The 19,478-nt window shown below is 54.6% G+C and overlaps 1 protein-coding gene across 1 annotated transcript in view; it reads right to left on the reverse strand.

Annotated features, from left to right (window-relative positions):
- Nucleotides 1-19,304, reverse strand: part of RTN4RL1 (reticulon 4 receptor like 1) — a 73,502-nt gene extending 54,198 nt beyond the window's left edge. Inside the window, exon 1 of the mRNA XM_059148366.1 lies at nucleotides 18,804-19,304. Coding sequence (XP_059004349.1) covers nucleotides 18,804-18,816 — 13 coding nt within the window. The 5' untranslated portion in view covers nucleotides 18,817-19,304. The remainder of the gene's footprint in view (nucleotides 1-18,803) is intronic.
- Between the last annotated feature and the right edge of the window lie 174 nt (nucleotides 19,305-19,478).

Here is a 19,478-nt window from a genome sequence, read left to right on the forward strand (position 1 = left end):
ATGTATGTGTACATTTGCCCACATACACACACACATCAACTAAGGAGGGGCTGCCCGCCACCACGTGTGTACCCACTAATAGACACATGCACACGTACGTACATACTAAGAACTGTCCCATTCCTGTACATGCGTGTGTGTACATGCTGTGTGTACATTTTATATCCAAAGAACACCCATTTCTACCTTTGTACGTATTTGCACACTGATGTGCATAGAGCACCGGCTATCCCTTCATACCATCCCTGCACACACTCACACACAAACGCACCAAAGTGTCCACCCCCCACTCCATCCCTATACACGTGTGACACCCCTACACACACGCGCCCCCGCCCCCCCCCCCCGCCACACGCATGCGCGCCCGTGACAGGCGGCTGGGGAAGAGCTGCAGCCTTCAGCCCTGCTCCTATTTAAAGAGAAGCATTGCTGGAAAAGGAACAAAAGCAAAGCCGGCTATAAATAGCCACCTCCCTCCCAGCTTTTCCTGCCCTCCGGCCTCAAGGCCTTGCCTCTCTTCTCCCAGCTCAGGCCCACAGCAGCCAGGGCAGGGCTGTTCCCCCCCCACCCCCCGCCCTCGGAGAGAGGTGGTGGCTTTGGGGCCCCAGAGGCCACGTGGCCAAGCACTGACCACTGGAACAGGCCAGGGGCTCTGGGCTTGGATGGGTGCAGGGACTCTGGGGTCCCCATCTGCACCCAGTCCTGGGAGCATGTGCCCAGCTCAGAGGGAAGGAGGCCCCCTTGGGCCACGCCTGCTGCTTCAGCAGAACAGCAAGGCTGGCAGATTCAGGGAAAGGAAGGTGAGTCCGCCAAGCCTCAGCCACGCCTGCTCCGGGCCCTGTCTTTCCAGCCAGGCCAGGCCTTCCCAGCCAGGCTTCCCTGGGTTGGTTCCTAGTTTGGTCCTTGGGCCCAGAGCTGGGGATATTGGGTGCCAGGTCAGGAAGCCTCAGAGGGTGGAGGAGAACATATCAGAGCAGGAAGTGGAGGAGGGGGTACAAGTCTCACTCGAAGTTCCAGTGCTGTCACTACTGATCCTTGAGCAAGGCTCCTAACCACACCACCCAGCCTTGGCTTCAACCCCCTCTCCACGTGGTGTTGCCAAGGCTGCGTGAAAAACAGGTATGCCCTGGCAGGCCCTTGGGCACTGTGGAGCAGCAGGCCATCGGGGAGGTTGCAGACTGGTCTCTGTGTCTGAAAAGAACTGGATCAAGAGAACAATAATAATTTATTTAGTTTATTTTGCATTTACCATTCGCTAGGCACTGGGCTGACTTATTTGACCTCCTGCTCACTAGTTTATATTTCCATTCTATAGATTGAGCAACTGGGTTCAGTGGCCTGCTCCAAGGTCACACAGGACGCTAAAGCTCAAAGCCAGCTTGCAAAGCTCAGTAGGGGCTATCTGAGACCAAAACCCACTTTCCTATGTACTCCGGGAGACTGGGGGACTCTGGTCCTCAGACAAGCCCCTCCTCGGGAGCCAGAGGAGGGCTGGTTGGCCTGCTTCCCCCAGGCTAGCCTGGGCCTGGAACTGGATGGGCTGTGGAGAGGATGGTGTGGTCCTGCGGTCCAGAAACACACAACCCCCCCACCCGCCCCTCACCTCCCATCCTCCCCACCCCCCCAACCCCCTGCCAGGGACTCATACTTGCTGCCACTGCCCGCCCACCGCTTCCCTCCTCTCCCTGCTGTCCTTAGCTCCCCAGAGGGGCCTTTCTCCACCAACCCCAGGGAAGGGGAAGGGAGGGTGGGGGAGAGCTCAGGCAGACCTACTTTCAAGGCTTTAATCCTTTTTGCTTAAAGGATTTTTTTTTGCTTGGGGAAGACTTGGTCTGATCAGAGGAGAGACGCAGGGAGCTGACAAGCTGCGGAGGATAGGGGGGTGGAGAGGAGAAAGAAATACATATTTATTACCCTCAATTATTAAAAAATAGATAGTACCAGATCTTAGGTCCTGGCAGACACTGCAGCGGCTTTTGCACAAGGACTGTTTTCTTTTCTTTCCCTTTCCTCTCTCTCTCTCTTTTTTTTTTTTTTTTTTGTTAATTCTGTGGAGATTGTAATGTGGCTAGCGCAGTAGGAAAACTGCCCTGGCCAGTTTCCAGCGGGTGGAGGAAGGCTGGGGTACTGGACAGGTGAGCAGAACCCTCCTGCCACAGGTACAGGGGAGAGCCCATACCTTATCTCCATGGAGGGCAGGGTGTGGGCAGGAGGGGTCTGGGCCCCATCTGGGGCTGCACAGGCTCTGCCCCTGGCGGGTCCTCAGCTCTTTCCCTCCATGGCTCTCTCAGGGTTCCTACTCTTTTCAAGGAAGTGGTCAGAGAGGAAAAATCCATTCTGGATTCCTCCCTAAGGGCCTGACACAGCTCGCCCCAGAGCTTCTGACAGCTTCGCCAAGGGCCAGCTCCCCAGATACACCTTTCTCCTCCTATAATTGTATCAGCCTGTTGGTAAAGGGGGCAAGTGGTCAGCCTAGTGCAGACACCAAGGGCCTCTGAGGCCTGATACCCAAGAAGTTAACAACCACCCCCCCCAACCTGTCAAGAGGGCAAGATGGGACCTAGAATGAAGAAGAGAGGGATCTGCCCTGTGGAAAAAGGCAGGGGAGGCAAGGCCACTGAGGAGAGGACTATGGCATTCATTTTGGTTCTCAGAGTCCCTGCAGAGCCTGGCACACAGTAGGCCTTGGCACATGGCTCTTAAGTCATAGGCTTGTGTGAGGAACACAGCGCAGCAGCCGTGACTCACTGAGGCCTTGCTATGTGCCCGGAAGACACTTTACATCAAGATTTCTCGGAAACCTTAAAAAAAAAAAAATTCTCAGAACCTCAAGAGGCAGGTGGTATTAGCCCCCTCTTTCAGATGATGAAACTGAGGTCCAGAGAATTAAAAGCATTTGCCCAAGGTCAGGCAGCTGGTAAGTGATGGAGAAGGGCCCTGGTTCCTGCCTGGACTCCACAGCCCTTGCTCTCATCCACTCTGCTGCAGACACAGACAGAAAACCTGCAAAGACCAGAAATAAGTTTGAGAGGAATCAGGCAGGCCAAAGAAAACCACCTGAGAATGCTTCTCACTGCTCTTGCCTTATCTCTGGGGACATCTCCCGGACACTGGGCAGAGAGAGAAGGGAGTTTAGGACTGAGTCAGTCCTCCCCAGACAGGGTGGCCCCTGCTGCCCATGGTGATCCGACCCACCCTTACAAGTCCTGAGACTCCTGCTTCTGGCCAGGGCTGGCCCATGTTAGCCTAGCCCCTCACTCAGACTCAGCCCTGGTCACAAGGAGGCGAGCCGTCACAGGGTAGTCAGGCCTGGCCTGCAGGGAGGATGACGCAGGAAGTTCTCACTGTGACTGCTAACATTGAGGGCAGCACCCGCAGAGCCCCTGGCACAGTCAAGCACCAAGAACTGTATCAGTCTTGTCTTGTTTAATATACACCACCTTACAAGTCAGGTAGTCTCATGAGTGGCCCCATTTTAAACACGGAAACACTTACGTTCAGAGAAATGAGGTAATTTACAGGAGACTAACCTGGGTCTGACCAGATCCTGTGTGCTTAAGCAACCCACTTGGAGGTGAAGGGCTTGTCCACAGACCCCTGGAATAAGCCCTCCCTACCAGCCTCCCCTGAGCGAGGACAGCCACAAGCACTGCGTGCTCCGACGGGTGAGAGACGCAGGAAGGGTCTGGGGATGGGGTCGTGGACAGATAAGGCGCAGCTAACCAATGTTGCCAGCCAGCACGCAGCACGCGTTGGATGTTCTAGAGAACATACCACCCAACCACTCCTAATGCTGTGTGATGTTGGGCAAGCCACGGCACTTCTCTGTGCTTTGGTTTTCTCAGCTGAGCTACAAGGTCCCTTCTAGCTCCAAATAGGTAAGAGCTGGGGCACCTTTATGCTTGTCTTGTCTGAAGATGTTTCCAGGGCACCTAGGTGGCTCAGTTGGTTCTGGGATCGAGTCCCGCATCCGGGTCCTTGCTCAGCAGAGAGCCTGCTTCTCCCTCTGTCTGCTGCTTTCCCTGGTTGTGCCTTCCCTCTCCCTCTGACAAAATATAATCTTAAAAAAGGGAAAAAAAAAAAAAAAGCGTCTGCTTTCAGCTCATGTCATGATCTCAGGGTCCTGGGATCAAGCCCCACACCCGGCTCCCTGCTTTGCCATCTCCCTCTGTGCTCTCTCTCGCGTGCTCTCTCTCTCAAATAAATAAAATATTTAAAAAATTAAAAAAGAGGGACGCCTGGGTGGCTCAGTTGGTTGAGCAGCTGCTTTCGGCTCAGGTCATGATCCCAGCGTCCTGGGATCGAGTCCCACATCGGGCTCCTTGCCCCACAGGGAGCCTGCTTCTCCCTCTGACTCTGCCTGCCACTCTGTCTGCCTGTGCTCGCTCTCACTTGCTCTCTCTCTGACAAATAAATAAATAAAACATTAAAAAAAAAAAATTAAAAAAGAGCCTACAAAACTGTCAAAATCATGCAAGTTCCCTGGTCCAAACCAAAAGCAAGGGGCAGGCTCTTCCTCATATACCATCCTGGGGAGTTTCTGCTGCAACCTAACCCCAAGGAAAACTAATTCTTCTGTACACCTTTCCCTTTGGTTTGCCCACTGCCTGCTTCCCTGGAGACTTGGGCCATGTTCATGGCCACAACGCATGTGCGCATGCACACAGACATGCACTCACGCACATGGACCTGCCTCCTCTCCAAATCCCCAGGAGGCTTCAGGTCTGGCTGGCTTCTACTTGGGATAGTATCTAGCGCACACACCTAAGGGGTGTCACTGACATCCCATAATGGCCTCCACACAACTGACTTCCTGTGAAGTCCTTGACATCTCACACTTCTTTCCTTCTCCTGCTCAGAAGCCCACATGGCACGTGGGCACAGGTGTTGGCTAACATGTCCAAGAGCGAAAAGCTGGAAACGCCCTCTGTGCACAGCCTGAGGGGACGGGTAGTCATGCGATGGAACATTCTGCAGTCATTAAAATAAGTTGAGAATTACCAACCTAGAAGGGCTGGTTCAGTCGGTAGAGCATGCGACCCTTGATCTTGGGGTTGGGAGTTCGAGCCCCACATGGGGTGTAGAGATTACTTAAATACATGAAACTTAAATAAAAAGAAGAAGAAGGAGGAGGAGGAGGAGGAGGAGAATTACCCACCTAGAAATTATTCAATTTAGTGTCTGCGGTAAACTGTAGATTCAACAAGACAGGGTACATTTGCATTGCAGGAAGCAGCCCAGAAGGACGGATCAAATGCACCAAATGCCCTGGGAGGGCTTAGCTTTCCCACACTTCCCTCTTCGGATTGTGGAATTATAGTGATTTTCTTCCTTTTGCCAATCCCATGTTTTCTGTCACATGTATGCATTATTTGGGAAGTTCAAAAATTTTACTCAGTGGCTGTTGAGTCAGCCCCACCTCCTGCTCCCTGGTACTTAGGGCTCTGAGACAACTGGGTTCCCCTCAATCTGTTCTACAATGGGTCCGCCACCGGCCCATATAGCTATCATGGTCCATGTACAGTTATCCCCTTGTTCTCCAACTTTTCCACCCTGCCCGGTCTTTCCAGGCCCTCCTCCACCCATAGAGCCTTTGAGCAGGGGCCTCCCTCTGGCCACCTGCCCCGCTGGCTTGAAAAAGCCTTCCTTACTACCCTACCCTGGGCTTCCCTGCTCCTGGTGTGTGGCTGCTCACTCCCACCAGGTGGTACGCTTCCGGAATGAGGACGAATCTTCAGCCTATCACTCACGGCCCACGGTACCCAGACCAGAGTGAGAGCTTAGGAAACAACTACAAGGGAGCACAGGGGCTCAGGCCTGGTCAGAGATGATGGTCTAATTGGGGAGAAAAGGCTGATGTATAAATGAAAAAGACAAGACCATCCACAGAATTAAGTTCTGTGTTTCATGCTCGGAGTTAAAGGGAAGGGCTTGTGGGAAATGATCCGTGACCTTGGATTCAGGCTGCAGACTGGACCACATTAACTGAGGAGAAGCTTCTGACCACAATGGAAAGGGGCATCCCTAGACCCACCACTTCTCCTCCCACCATAATGTTGCTTTGGTTTGTACTTTGGCTCCTCCCCCTAGCCAAGAGGCTGATGAACTTGTGACTGATACCAAGCTCTAGTCCTCTCCAAAGGAACCTGTCACTACTTCGTGGTCTGTACCTCAATGCCAACCCTGCCTACAGCTTCAGCTCCAGAAGCAGCCAGGTACTGTATCAAGAACACTCCTGCCCCAGGACCTTTGCACTTGCTATTCCCTCTGCCTGGAGAGCTCTTCCCAAACAGAAACAGCTCAGATAGCTGCAGAGAGCCCTCCCTTCCTTCGGCCTCTATTCAAATGTCACCTGATCAGAAAGGCTTCCCAGTCTTTCTAAAATAACACATCTCTGGTCATCCCTCTGTTCCTTAACTCACCCTCTAACAGTCTTTTCTTCTAAGCACCTATCCCTACCTGACAGAATACAGTCAGTCATTCATGGTCTATATCCCCCCACTAGAAGGTAAGCTCCATTAGAACACGGGACTTGGTTTTTACTCTTTGTTTCATCTTTAGGGCCAAGCCAGCATAGGCAGGCACTCAACAGCTGTTAAATGGTTGTCACATGGAGGGCACCTGGGTGGCTCAGTTGATTAAGCAACTGCCTTCGGCTCAGGTCATGATCCTGGAGTCCCAGGATCCAGGCCCATATCAGACTCCCTGCACAGCAGGGAGCCCACTTCTCCCTCTGACCCTCCCTCCTCATGTTCTCTGTCTCTCATCCTTTCTTGCTCTCTCAAATAAATAAATACAATCTTAAAAAAAAAAAGTTCTCTTCTCTCGACTGACAGAATAAAAGGCAGCCAGCTCATCCATGGATAGACAATTCACAGGTGACTGTGATCTGTAACACAGAAAAACATGGCGGGCTCAACTGAGGTCTTTCTTCTGGAAACCAAGTTCAGGATACAAAGAATGTGAGGCCATTAGCAGTGGAGGAGGTGGAAGGCCATCTTGAAGAGCAAGCGGCCCTGGGTGACCACACTGGGCCTGGTACAAGGTGACAAGTCATGGGTACAGATGGTGGGGCAGAAGCAGGGGCAGCTGGGTTGGGTGGCAGGAGAGGCATCACAGAAAGGCTGCTACTCTCTTTCCTGGAGGCTTCTGGAGCCCTGGTCACTCATCTCGCAGTAATCCCCCACTTCCAATGAGCTACCTCGAATCCCTGCAATCAGATTTGTCCACTAAAAGCAGAAATAGCAGCCTGCCAGGGGTGGTGGGCCAATTACAGGAAGATGAGAGCCATGCCTACCTCCAGCCAGCCCCAGGACCAACCGCCCAGCCCACTGTTTGGTGGCACGATGTCCCCCTAGGCTGGTGCATTCTCCTGGGTGTGGTCCTGTGAACGGCCCTGGCCTCTCTCCTTCTGCTCAGAGATTTTGTTTCAGCCGCAATCTTGGAGACTGGGCAGCAACCTGGAAGCCCTCCCTTCCAGGGAGGAGAGGAAGCAATTCAAAGTAACAAGTCATTTTCACAGAGTAGACAAAACAGGTGGTCTCCTCACCCCAGGGACCCCCCGAGCTTGGCTGATCTCACGTTCGGGCCAGTCTCAGTCAAAACATTTTGGATCTCTGAAGCCCAGAGCATCCACAAGAGGTTTTTATTTGCCACGGAATCAATAGTGCAAATTTGGTTCCATAAAAATCTGCCAAGTAGGGCTCCTGGGTGGCTTAGTGGGTTAAGCCGCTGCCTTTGGCTCAGGTCATGATCTCAGGGTCCTGGGATCGAGTCCCGCATCGGGCTCTCTGCTCAGCAGGGAGCCTGCTTCCCTCTCTCTCTCTGCCTGCCTCTCTCTCTGTCTACTTATGATCTCTCTCTGTCAAATAAATAAATAAAATCTTAAAAAAAAAAAAAGATATCTATTTAAAAAAAAATCTGCCAAGTACACCTTAAACTTTTCAGAGTATGAGTGTTATTTCTTCTCCCACCACAGCTCCCGTCCCACCAGATGTCCTCTGTGGTCCAGCTGGCCTTGTCGTTCTATGCCTCCTAGCTTCCTGGGTCCACAGAGGAGCAGAGCTGCGCTGGGCTGAGGCAGCATGTGCAGCCCCAGGCCCTGGATGAGCCCTATAGCCTCTCTAAGCTTCAGTGTCCTCATCTGGAACTTGGGGCCAGTAAGACCTGTCTTTTCTGCTTTTAATGAAGCACTGCACAGGAAAGCTGTAAGATTAAAAAAGAAGAAGAAGAAGAAGAAGTGTGTTCTCTTAGTTCCTAGTACTAAAGCCCCAGCCCCAAAGGCAGCCAAGAATACTCCTGCCTCAGGGCCTTTGTGCTTGCTGTTCCCTGGGCCTGGAGAGCTCTTCCCAAGGAGAAGCAGCTGGATAGCTACAGAGAACCCTCTTTTCCTCTTTCTTTTTTCTTTCTTTCTTTTTTTTTTTTTTTTTTAAGCCCTGGGTTATCATGGTTTGATCTTATGATTACAAAACAATTCAATTTTTTTTTAAATGTGTGGGGAGGGGCAGAGGAGAGGGAGAAAATCCTAAGCAGACACCATGCTGAGCACAGAGCCTGATGTGGGGCTCAATCCCCAGACCCTGAGATCATGACCTCAGTTGAAATCAAAAGCCTGACGCTTAGCTCACTGAGCCACCCAGGTGCCCCACGGAACACTTTAAAAATAAGGTTTTGGTACTATGTCTTCTGGGTTCCAAAACCAGTGACTGTGGTCATGTACTGAATCAACATTTCTAATCAATTCATGAAGACATGACATCAGTCATGGATTCAACGCTACCCGATGTCGCCATGTGCTACAGTCTCTTTCGTGCAGGATGCTGTTTAAATCAGGGCCCGGCAGTTAACTGGATGGGTACACAGTAACTCAGAGAAGCTGGGTCAGGAAACTGGAAGAGAGAATGTCATTTGCCCCCCACCCACACCCCACCCTGGGGCTGAGGGGAGGGAGCTCTTTTGAACCTGGAGCTCCGGCAGGAGCCGTGGGGCAGATGCTGTGGAGGCCTGCCGATCCCTTGCTTTCACCATTTTAGCACACACCAGCCTGCCTTCCAACTGGCAGAACCTGCATCTCTTTGCCTGCGGGCTTTTTCTAGCAGTGGAGCTGGCAGTTGCTCACCCACAGAGCAGGCCAAAAGTGAGGGGTGGGGGAGCTAATCTCTACACCAGGAACACCACTCAGCCAATGATGGAAAGGAGCTGTGTATAAATACCCCCACTCCCTCCCTTTCGTGAGATAACTCTGAGGTGTATGTTCTAAACTGTAACCCCAAGCTCCCTCCTGGGATTTGAAGTCCTGGTTGCCCACAGTATTCCTTTTCTCAACCATGGGCTCCTTATTGGCTTCTTCCCCTCTCTCTCTTCCCGGCTCACCTACTGGCGTTTTCTAGGACGCCTCCCAAATATACAACATACACTCGAATCCTTATCTCAGGCTGCACTTCCAGAAGAATCTTTGGGGGATGATGGAGGGGCAGGAGAACTCATGCTGACTCACCAATGGTTGAAGCCAACTGGAAGCAAGAGGGTGTGGGAGCTCAATGTTGATGTTGGACAGGCCAAGCTCCTGGGACGGAGAACAGACCTAGAGGGGCGGGGGTGGGAGGGGGGGACTAACGTGTCTCATGAAACCTACCTTCCAGTGAGGAGGGCAGAGAATAAACAGGCAATTGCAATTAGATAGGTTGGATACAATGACCAGAAAGCACAGACAATGACGGGCTGTCCAGCTGGGAAGTCTGGACCATCCCGGGAAGAAAAAGAAATCAGTGCAGGTGTTTTAAGCAAGGGAGGGGATGAGAGCAGGTGGCATTGTAGAATGTAACCACAGCGTAAAACCTGGATTGGGTGAACACAAGAGGGGTGGCTAGGAGCTAGCTGCTCCGGTGAGGTCGTGGGGGAGAAGGCAGCCTGGGCTGGGGTGCAGGTGGGGGGGATGGAGGTGTGAAGGCCACAGAGGGGGCAAGGATGGCACTTGGAGATGGACTAAGGGGGAGGGTGGGGTGAGGAAGCACACTGTGGGTCCAGGGCTGGAATTGAGGGAGCCTGGGAGGTTGATGGTGCCAGACACTAAGATGGGGGGAAATGGGCAAGGAGCCGGTCTGCCGCCAGCTCGGGCAGAGGAAGTACAGTTTGAGACACACTGAGTCCAGGGGTCCTGTGGGGCTGGCAGCAGAGGCAGTGGGGGCGGGGAGGGGGGCGGCGGGCGGATGGCCCAGAACGGATGGCCCCGGACGTCAGAGGCAATGCTTCCACCGAGCAGGATGTGTGGGAGCCGGGGGCGTGCTGAAGCCCCCCAGAGGAGAGCAAGAAGGGAGACGGCGCCCAGGACGATGCTTGGGGAGCTGCCCAAGTGGTGGAGTTGGCAGAGAAGGCTGAGAAGGAGCAGCCGGCTCTGTGGGCGAGCAAAGTCGGAGAAAGACCAGGGGAGCTGCCATCAGGAGAGCCACGGGGAAACCACGGCCAACAGTTAGATGCCACCAGAAGGTCAGATGAGACAGGAGGAAAACGTTTGGTACGGTCAGCATCAGGCCAGAGCGGTGACAGTCGAGTGACAAGAGGACACAGCCTGACGTCTGGGTTGAGGTGTGAGAGGGGACAGGAGGGCAAGGAGACTCCAAGCATAGACAGCTCCCCTCAGAGGATGGGACTATGTCCCTTTGTTAACACACCACACCCAGCACATCCAATTGCCTTCCTGTGGGCTCTGTCCTGCCAAAAGGGGCCACAGCAGACTCCCCAGTCTCCAAATTGGTGGGGCTGTCAGTCAGGGTGTCCGTGAGGCCAGGGCTGGATGCCCCTCTTCCCAGCTCTGACCAGGCCCACTTACGCTTCTCTGGGTTTTTTGTTTTGTTTGTTTTTAAAGGTTTTATTTATTTATTTGAGAGAGTGCAAGATTGATAGAGAGCATGAGCAGGGGAGGGGTAGAAGGGGAGGGAGAAGCAGACTCACATCAGGAGTCTGTAACTGAGCAGGAAGCCTGATGTGGGGCTCGATCCCAGTACTCTGGGATCATGCCTTGAGCTGAAGGTAGTCACTTAACCAACTGAGCTACCCAGGTGCCCTCATTTCATTTTTTATTCTGGACTTTGACAGTGGATATCATTGGAAAACACTGTTCTCCTTCCCAGAAACATGTGAAAAGCCATCACTCTGGTCCTATTATTGATGGAGAAACTGAGGCCCAAGGAGAAGAAGATGCACCCAGCGTCCTAGAGACCCAGCCACAGAGCTGGAATCTAACACAGCCATGGGACTCCAACTTTGGCTTTCTTTCTACAACCCCACGGTCCCTAGAAAGAAAAGGGCGATGTCCAAGCCAAAGCCAGGGTCACACAGAGCTGCTGTTAGAGGCAGAGCTTGGCGGCCAGTGAAAACAGAGACAGGAGAGTAAACACGAAAGGGCGTGCTGCCTGCAGCCCGTGCCAAGGAGGCGGCCCGCAGTGCGGGAACGGAGCCGCTTCCCCACAGCCCGGGCCTGCCCGGCTGCCCCCGCACTGACCACAGAGTCACTCACCAGGCCCTGCCTGCTCCCCAGGCCACCTGGCCTTAGCTGGCTAGCCCACCGCACTGCAGGCTCCTTCCTTCTCCTGGCCTGCTCAGGCAAGCCCATGAATAGAACATTAAAGGCAAAACCTTCTAAAAGAAAAAGCAGCTCCCTGGTAGGAGTCGCCCCACTAAATGTCAAATACAGAGCAAGGCTTTCTGCCTCATATGCTTCTCACTAATGGAGGCACCTAAGCTTCCATAGCCCCATCATCCAATCGCCCTATAAATAAATCATTGAAAGAAGAATGCCAATTTTCCCCCCAGGGCCTCATGAATCTCTCTATATAACCATATGTAAAGGCCTCCTTCACTGTGTTGGCGCAGGTGCCCAGAGAAGGATGGCAAACTCTGCTAGGGCAATTTTAGAGGCAGAAGCAAACTTTCACACCATCTCAGTGGGCTGTGAGTTGGGAGCCCAGTTTTTTTCCTTACTTGGGGAAGACTTCTGCTCAATTTCCTTTTTTTTTTTTTTAAGATTTTATTTATTTTAAAGATTTTATTTATTTATTTGACAGAGAGAGCACAAGCAAGGGGAGAGGCAGAGGCGGAAGGAGTGGCAGAGGGAGAGGCAGGCTACCCGCATAGCAGGGAGCCAGCCCAATGTGGGACTTGATCCCAGGACCCTGGAACCATCACCTGAGCCAAAGGCAGACACCCAACCAACTGAGCCACCCGGGCACCCCAAACTCTGCTCAATTTCCTGCAGCCCCACCCTGACGACGCTGCCACGGCCCTCTAGTATCAGCCCAGGAAGCTGCCAAGAGACCCCTCTGCAGGGTCTTCTCTGGTCCCTTCCCTAGGGCCCACCCCTGCGGGCAGAGTCACACCAATTCATCGAGCTTGGCTCCCGGGATTGCTAGCTTGTGGTGCAGAGAGCGCCGGCCCACTCACTCCTGGAGGCCCCCCACTGACGAGCTCACCAGCCCACTGATGGCACCAACGCTCTATGCTACTGGCCCCAAGGACCAGGAGGTGGGGCACACGCACGTGGGATGCCCCACTCTACAACAGGGAGCTTCAGGCATGCACACTTCCAGTGCCTGTTGCATGCTTGCCAGGTGTGTTTCTACAAATGCGCGCACGTGCCCACATGCGCGCGCACACACACACACGCATACACACACACTCTATTGTGCCAACCCTCTTGCCATGCCAGCACGGAGGCTGTTTGCTGTTTTGGATCCCAGCTTTGCTGACTGATGAGACAATGATCACAGGCTCAGAAGCCCCGGCTTGTCTGTGAGATCAGAACCCCGAGTCACCGTGGTGGGGGGAGCTCCTTGCTCAGAGGTGGGAGTGTGCCTTTCTACCTCCCAAGACTACCTAGACTTTCGGCCTTAACTCTTTCTTCTTTCTTTTCCAAATCCTAGGGAAAACTGGCCTCTGGAATTCAACCATGGCTGGAAGGGGGCAGAATTCCCTTCTGGAGGACAGGTCTGAGCTCTGCCATTACAGTCCCGCTAACAGACTAGGGCTGGGCCATGGGAGCACCACCCCAAGGGTAAGGGAGAACTCCAGAGGTGGGGAGCAGGTAAGGGTGGAGGGACCTGCTTCATCCAGCTTCAGCCACCCCATATCCTGGAGCTATTGCTCCCCACACAAGCACCTGCCAGTCTGGGATGCAGCTTTGTGAAGAGCAGGATGTGTGGGAGCAGGGGGCTCCCCTAGCCAGGAAGAGCAACACAGGGGGAAGGACCAGCCCCCAAATAAACCACGTCCCAGCCTTTCTCAAGGGCATGAAAGCAGGAGGATGGGCTGGCCCACTGTTCCATCCCTGTAGTGAAGAAACCAGAGCAGGAGGGGAGGAGGCAGGAGGTGAGGGTGTGTCTGCCCAGACACAGAGGGAGGGTAGGGAAGAAGAGGACAGGTGAGACCCTGGGGTCCTAGAGCCCCAGGGTCCCAGAGAGAGATGCTCCTGGAGGTGCAGCAGAAGGGAAGTGCATGGGAACCACCAGAGAGCTCTGTAACAAGATACAAATGATTCAGCACCCCGCAAAACAAATGTCATGTAAATTCAAGGCAGATGGGCATGTGAGACAGTGGAGCTTAGGGGTTAAGAGAGCAAGCAAGCGAAAGAGTGTGGCGGCAGACGGATCGGGGATTGCATTCTGACTCAACAGTGTGCCAGCCGTGTGACCCAGGGCAAGTGACTTCATTTGTCTGTGCCTCAGTTTCCATAATCTGTAGAGCAGGGACAAGTACAGACTGACCTCAAAGGGCAACTGCAGAGATGACATGACATAAGGTATGTTGTCCACTTAGCTTGGCCCATCGGTAATTATAAGCAGGTATTGGTAGTCCATGGACGGTGACTGGCACGAGTGGGTCCTTGCTGCCCCTGTCTCCAGCTAGGGTCCATACCACCTCCTGGTGGGCTCAACCAGGCATGCTCAGAGATGCAACACGGCTTGGCTTTGCCCCAGTGATGGCATCCAAGGCATCCAAGGAGGTCCCTGCTCTTGGACCCCCAACCTTGGAACTGATGTCTTGCTAGGTCTTGTCCCAGGCCTGGGAAGTCCCTTCACCCTGAAGTCCCTGCCCCACTCCTCTTTCTGACTCACTTCTAGTCAGGATGGTCTGGCCAGCGCACCCCGAGAAAAAGCCGCTTCCGGCATTCTGCACGGAGGTCCTGCCTTCTGCTGTCCCTGGAGGCTCTGTTCCCGTTTCGCCAGCTATTTTGCTTCCTTGGCCATCTGTTCCCTCCCTGTCATCTCCTCTCTGCTTTCACCTTAACCACTACTTTGCTGCAGATGGTACCAAACAGATCCGTTCTTGACATCCTTCATGATGCCTGCCCCCTCCTTCTCCTCTCCAGCAAGTGAACTTCTGCTCTGTCCTTTTTCAGGCTGTGACTCCAAAGCTTAGGGCTGGATTCACCCCACAAGCCTTCCTCCTCAGTCCCATCTGCTTTCAACTCAGCCACGGGTCAGGGGACAGACACCTACCCTTTCCCCTGCCTTTTCTTCTTCCTAATGAGACTTCCCCTTTTCAGACTTGGCCAAGAACCTTCTCCTGGTGTCAAGTCCACCGTCTACTCCACTTACCTGGTGTTTACAAATAGTGCCCTTGAACCCTGCAGAGGGCTTGGGATTGGTGGCCTGAGACAGAGACCAGAAACTCCAGGCTACCTTCCCACAGTGCAGGAGCCCGTGTGCCCACGCTGGGAGTTTGGTCCTGAATGGTTTCTCTGTAGAAGATGGGCCTGAGCAGTGCAGCAAGGACTTGGCCGCATATCGGCATGACGGGAATCGAACCAAAACACATTTGCTATGTGGTCTGAGCTCACAAGGGTAACAATGCACTGCTTGCTTTGCTTTTATTCTGGCCCCTGGTGAGAAAATGTATGTATGGGCTTTATTGGACAACTCTGCTTCTCTTCTCTTGGTGTGTCCTGGTGCTCCCCTAAAATTCCTCCTCTCAGCTTCTCTCTTCTGTCATAAGAACCAGGAGCTTTGAGGAAAGCAGCAGTCCAGAGGCTCCCAATGAAAGAAGCTGTGTTTGGTGACACTGGTCCCACCAGGCTGCATTCTCTGGGTAGGACACAGTTAGGCGGGGAAGACTGAAATGTTGTTTCTGCGCTAGGATTTGGGATAAAAAAAGCCTCACATCTCAACCCTCCTGAGCAGGGCTCTTGTACTTCCCCTTTATACACATCCTCTGCAGCAGAAAGAAGAGTGTCTTGGCTGTCCATGGAATATTCCTCCCTTCTCTTCTCCACTGGAGCTAAAGAGGACCATGAAACGGACAGCTCCAAGAGGAGGGGCCTGTTGTCACCTGGCCACCTGAAGACTCTCAGGTCACCTACGGAATCTCTGGATTCCAATCCACCACGGTCCCTTCCTCCCGCTGCCTCCCCTTCACACAAAGGAGACCCTCTCCAGCCACCAGGCCAGTCCATCTGGCTATGGAAACCAAAAGAACAAAAATGCTTCTTACTGGATTGCCGGCCTTAATCTAGCTCTTGCTGAATTATTCAGGGATGGCATTAACTTATAAATGAGTGTGTTTGACTGATTTTGTGGTTGATGTACAGATAAATTCTAATGAAAGACAGCTACAAGATTTTAAATTATTAATTAGACTGCCACTTAACAAAGCCTATTTGGCACTCTATTTCCTTGCTTAACAAGACAAAAACTTTAAGGATAGGTTCAGTATTAGCCCAGAGGCTGTTGATTTGCATTCTGTTTTTATAGCTCTAAAAATGAAAACCATAGATCCTGACCTTAAGCAGCCCACTTCTGGCAAAGCAAAAACCCCAACAGGCTGCCCTTTCTTCTTGGATGGTGCTGGGGGGCTTCAGGCCTGGCTTGCCCTGCCTGTCTCTCATCTCTAACCAGAGGCTTGCTTTTTATATCCCTAGTCCTGCCAGGGTAGGCCAGGAGACGGAAAAGAGGGCAGGCAGCTGCTGAAGCCTTCAGCTCCCAGCACCGTCAACAGCAGGATCCACTGAGGGCTCAGGCTGTTCTGGTTCACAGAGGTGTGGCTGTGGCCGATAGAGTCCTTTCATTAAGAGACACAAGGCAGCAGCCCTCCCCTCCAATTCCTAAAACATCCTGCCAGAGGACAGCACCCAGCTTGCTGTAATAGGACAACCAGAAATCAGAGTGATGACCCTCATGATCACAGCCTGTACTCACCTTGCCCAGACAACTGAGCCTCCTCACTTCACAGAGCACTCCATTGTCAAGACCATGAGCCCAGCCCTCTGCAGGAAAGTTAGAGGGTTTTTCTCTTCCACCTTACCCCCAGGATCTCAGGATGGCTGCTCTTTTTTCAAATCCAAACCGAGACTATGAAACTCCCTCAGGTGCAGGAGTCCACGCAGGGCTCTGCAGCTGATGGGCAGGGAAACTGCAATGACCATTTGAACCCATCCCTATAACATTTTTTTTGCTCGGAGCTTTTGTGAACAATTTGGGAAACAAACTTCAATGGCCACCTCCCTTGGCATGAGCCTTGGACATACCTTTGGCTTTGAGCACACACCTAGAATCCACACAGTATTTGAGTGTCCTGTATATGTGTATAAAAGAAACAAGTCCTACAGATCAGGACCAGGGGCTGAGAGAGAAGACTGTTCAGAAAAGGAGCAAAAATAAAGTTCTTTGTCCACACAATGTCCCAGCAGCAGGCTGTAGGCCACCGGAGCTCAGCCTAGCCCAGCAAAGGGCTTTTCTGCTCTGTTTTCCTTTGGCCAATCCAAGTGGTGAACCCCCATGACTGCCAAGCCTCCAGTAGCCACCTCTTAAACAGGGTAAGTGAGTCTCCACTGGGAGAGGCCCCCAGAATGCACTGGGCTCATCCGGGGTTGGGTCTCTGGCTAGTGAGGATGGGAGAGAAAGGCTCCTGGAGTTTCCCTGGGCACTTAAGTCACGTAAATAAAGTACCTGGGCTGTTGTCTGGCTCATTTTTAACTATAAACTGCCAAAAGACAAGAGACCAAAAGGGAAATGGGATGTCACTTCCCTTCTATTATCTCCATCCCAAACCCAGCAACCCAGCCATGGCAGCCTCTTAAAACTGCCTAGGAATCCTTAGGCACCAGGGCAAGTGTGCACACTCCAGTCCCAAGCTTCTCAGATCCGGGCCTCAGTTCAGTTTTGTAAAGATCAGCCTCTGTGCGCAGGCACTGACCACCATGGCTAGCTGCTGAAAGGCCTTTTTTAAAGTCCCATTCTGCAGGGAAAAAGAACCGGGATGTATCAGTGAAGAGGTTTCTCCAACCAGCCAGAGAAACTTTTCCCCACACCACAGGAAAAGGTAGGCAGCGTCCCCGTGCCCCCGCCTCCCCGCCCTGCCCCGACCCACGTGGATGACACAAGTCACCACAAGTTTGTGGCTATTGACACGACGGGGCAACAGAGGCTCCCCGGTAGGCCTGAGCCAGCCTGAGCCAGCCGGGACCACCACACAGCCTTTACTGCTTCCAGAGAAGGTGTAGTTTCTTCCCCCACCTGTCCCACCTGCTTGTGGGGTATCTCCCCTGACCCCCACATCTGCTCCTCTCCACCCATCTTGAGGCTTCGCTTCCCATTCTTCCGCCACCTCCCCCTGCCCGTTTTCTCCCTCCCCATCCTACTGTGAGGTCAGAATCCTGTGCTTACGACACCTCGGTCTGTTGCCATGGAAACAGGGGCGGATTAAGGCAGGAGCACGGAGCGCAGGGATCAGGGCCCTTAGCTACCTGAGCTCCCGCCTTAGCCCGCTCCCGCAGGACCCGGGCAGCAGGACGCAGCCGCCGCGGCTTACCCGCCACCCGGCCCGGCCCAGAAACGATAGGGTCCCGATGGAGCGGCGCAGTTCGCCCAGACCAGGAAGGAGAGGGAGGCAGACGCAGAGGCCGGGGCAGCTGGAGACCGCGTTTGCGGGCTCCCGGCGTGGTCACCTGCCCTCCCTGGGCCCCGGGGACAGCTCCCGGCGCGGCAGCCACGTGGGGGCGCGGCGGGACTTCCCCAGCACCCGCGCCAACTTTGCAGCGCTCTGCAATGAGCCGGGCTGCGGGGGAAAGGGGGGCAGGGGGAGGGTGGTTGTGGTTAGGTGGTCGCGGGGCCAGCTCTCCTCAAGTTGAGCCTGGCACCTGCCGCGCACGGAGCTAGTACGGCCCCCGCCTTCCCATCTCGCTGCTCCAGGCATAAGGAAAGTTTGAAGAACAGGACGGCAGGCGCTAGCCACCTCCCCTGGGCTGCTGGGTGCCCAGAGCCCGTCCATGAGGACTAAAGCAGGACTGTAGGGAAGATGCCCACGTCCCGGCCCCGCCTGAGAAGCGAGGGCGCGCAGTGAGCGCCGGGGCGGCTCGGTGACTGACCGCTGGCCGCCCTGGAGCGCGGGCCGCACCCGGCCCCGCCAAAGCGGCAGAACTGGCAGCATGTGCCCACGCAGCGGAAGGAGTCTGCGACTGCAAAACTTTATAATGGCAAAGCAAAGGTCCCAGAAGGCCGGCTTCCTTTCCATCATGGGTAGCTCACAGTGGTCTCGAAATGACCTCGCCGAGCCAGATCCCTAGGCCTGGCCGCTTGATCCATGGCGCAAATCCCGTGTCTCGCAACCGGCCACAGACAGGGGCTGAGCTCCAGCAGCAAACCCTCCGCAGGTGCGTCCCCGCAAAGCCCGCCAGCCCGCCAGCCCGCCAGCCCGCCAGCCGCTGCTTCCCGGGCCAGGAGCTCGGGCGCCGGAGAGCGCTCGGGTGGCTCCCGGGCTCGAGGCTCGGCCGCGTGTGCACTCAACTCCAACTTGCCCCTTCGGCTCCAACTCACCTTTTCGAAGCATGTTGGCCGCGGGGCCGCCACTCGGAGGTCGGCCTAGGCGCGCTCCCTGCCGGAGTCCGGATTCAAATCCTTGGGTGCCGGCTACAGCTAATCCGAGCGCGTCGAGGCGGGGGCAAGCCGGGGATCCGCTTGTGCCCGGCAGCCCGGCCCCTCAGGGGCATGGTGAGCCCAAACCCAGCGCCGAGGGCACCGGCGCCCACTAGCAACCGCGGCGCTGCCTGGCAGCCCGGCGCGCTCGTTCAGCCCCGGGACAAGCGGCTTGCTCCGCGGAGCCGGCGGCCTGCTTCTGCAGCCCCGAGCTCTTTGCAGGCGGTTTTGAGGGGGTACGCCGCCCCCCGGCCGCCCGGCCGCCGGGCCACGGCCCCCTCCTCTCCGCCCCCTCGGGCCGCCGCCGCCGCGGCTGCTGCAAAAGGGCGCTCGCACGCACCGCCGAGCTCCGGGGAAAGCGCCCCGCGCGTTTGCAGGACCCTGCGATCGGCGGAGCGGGGCGCCTCCCTTCCTTCCCCCCACCCCCCGGCTTCCCCCACCTTTTCTCCTCCCTTCCTCCCTCCCTCGCTCGCTAGCTCCCTCCCTCTCGCTCCGCTCCCCGCCCCCGCTCACGGAGCGCCTCCCATACAAAATTTATGAAAGTGCTCTCAGCTCGCGGTGCCGAGCGCCGTCCTA

This window comes from Mustela lutreola, chromosome 15 (genome assembly GCF_030435805.1).
Source record: "Mustela lutreola isolate mMusLut2 chromosome 15, mMusLut2.pri, whole genome shotgun sequence".
NCBI classification, from domain to species: domain Eukaryota; kingdom Metazoa; phylum Chordata; class Mammalia; order Carnivora; family Mustelidae; genus Mustela; species Mustela lutreola.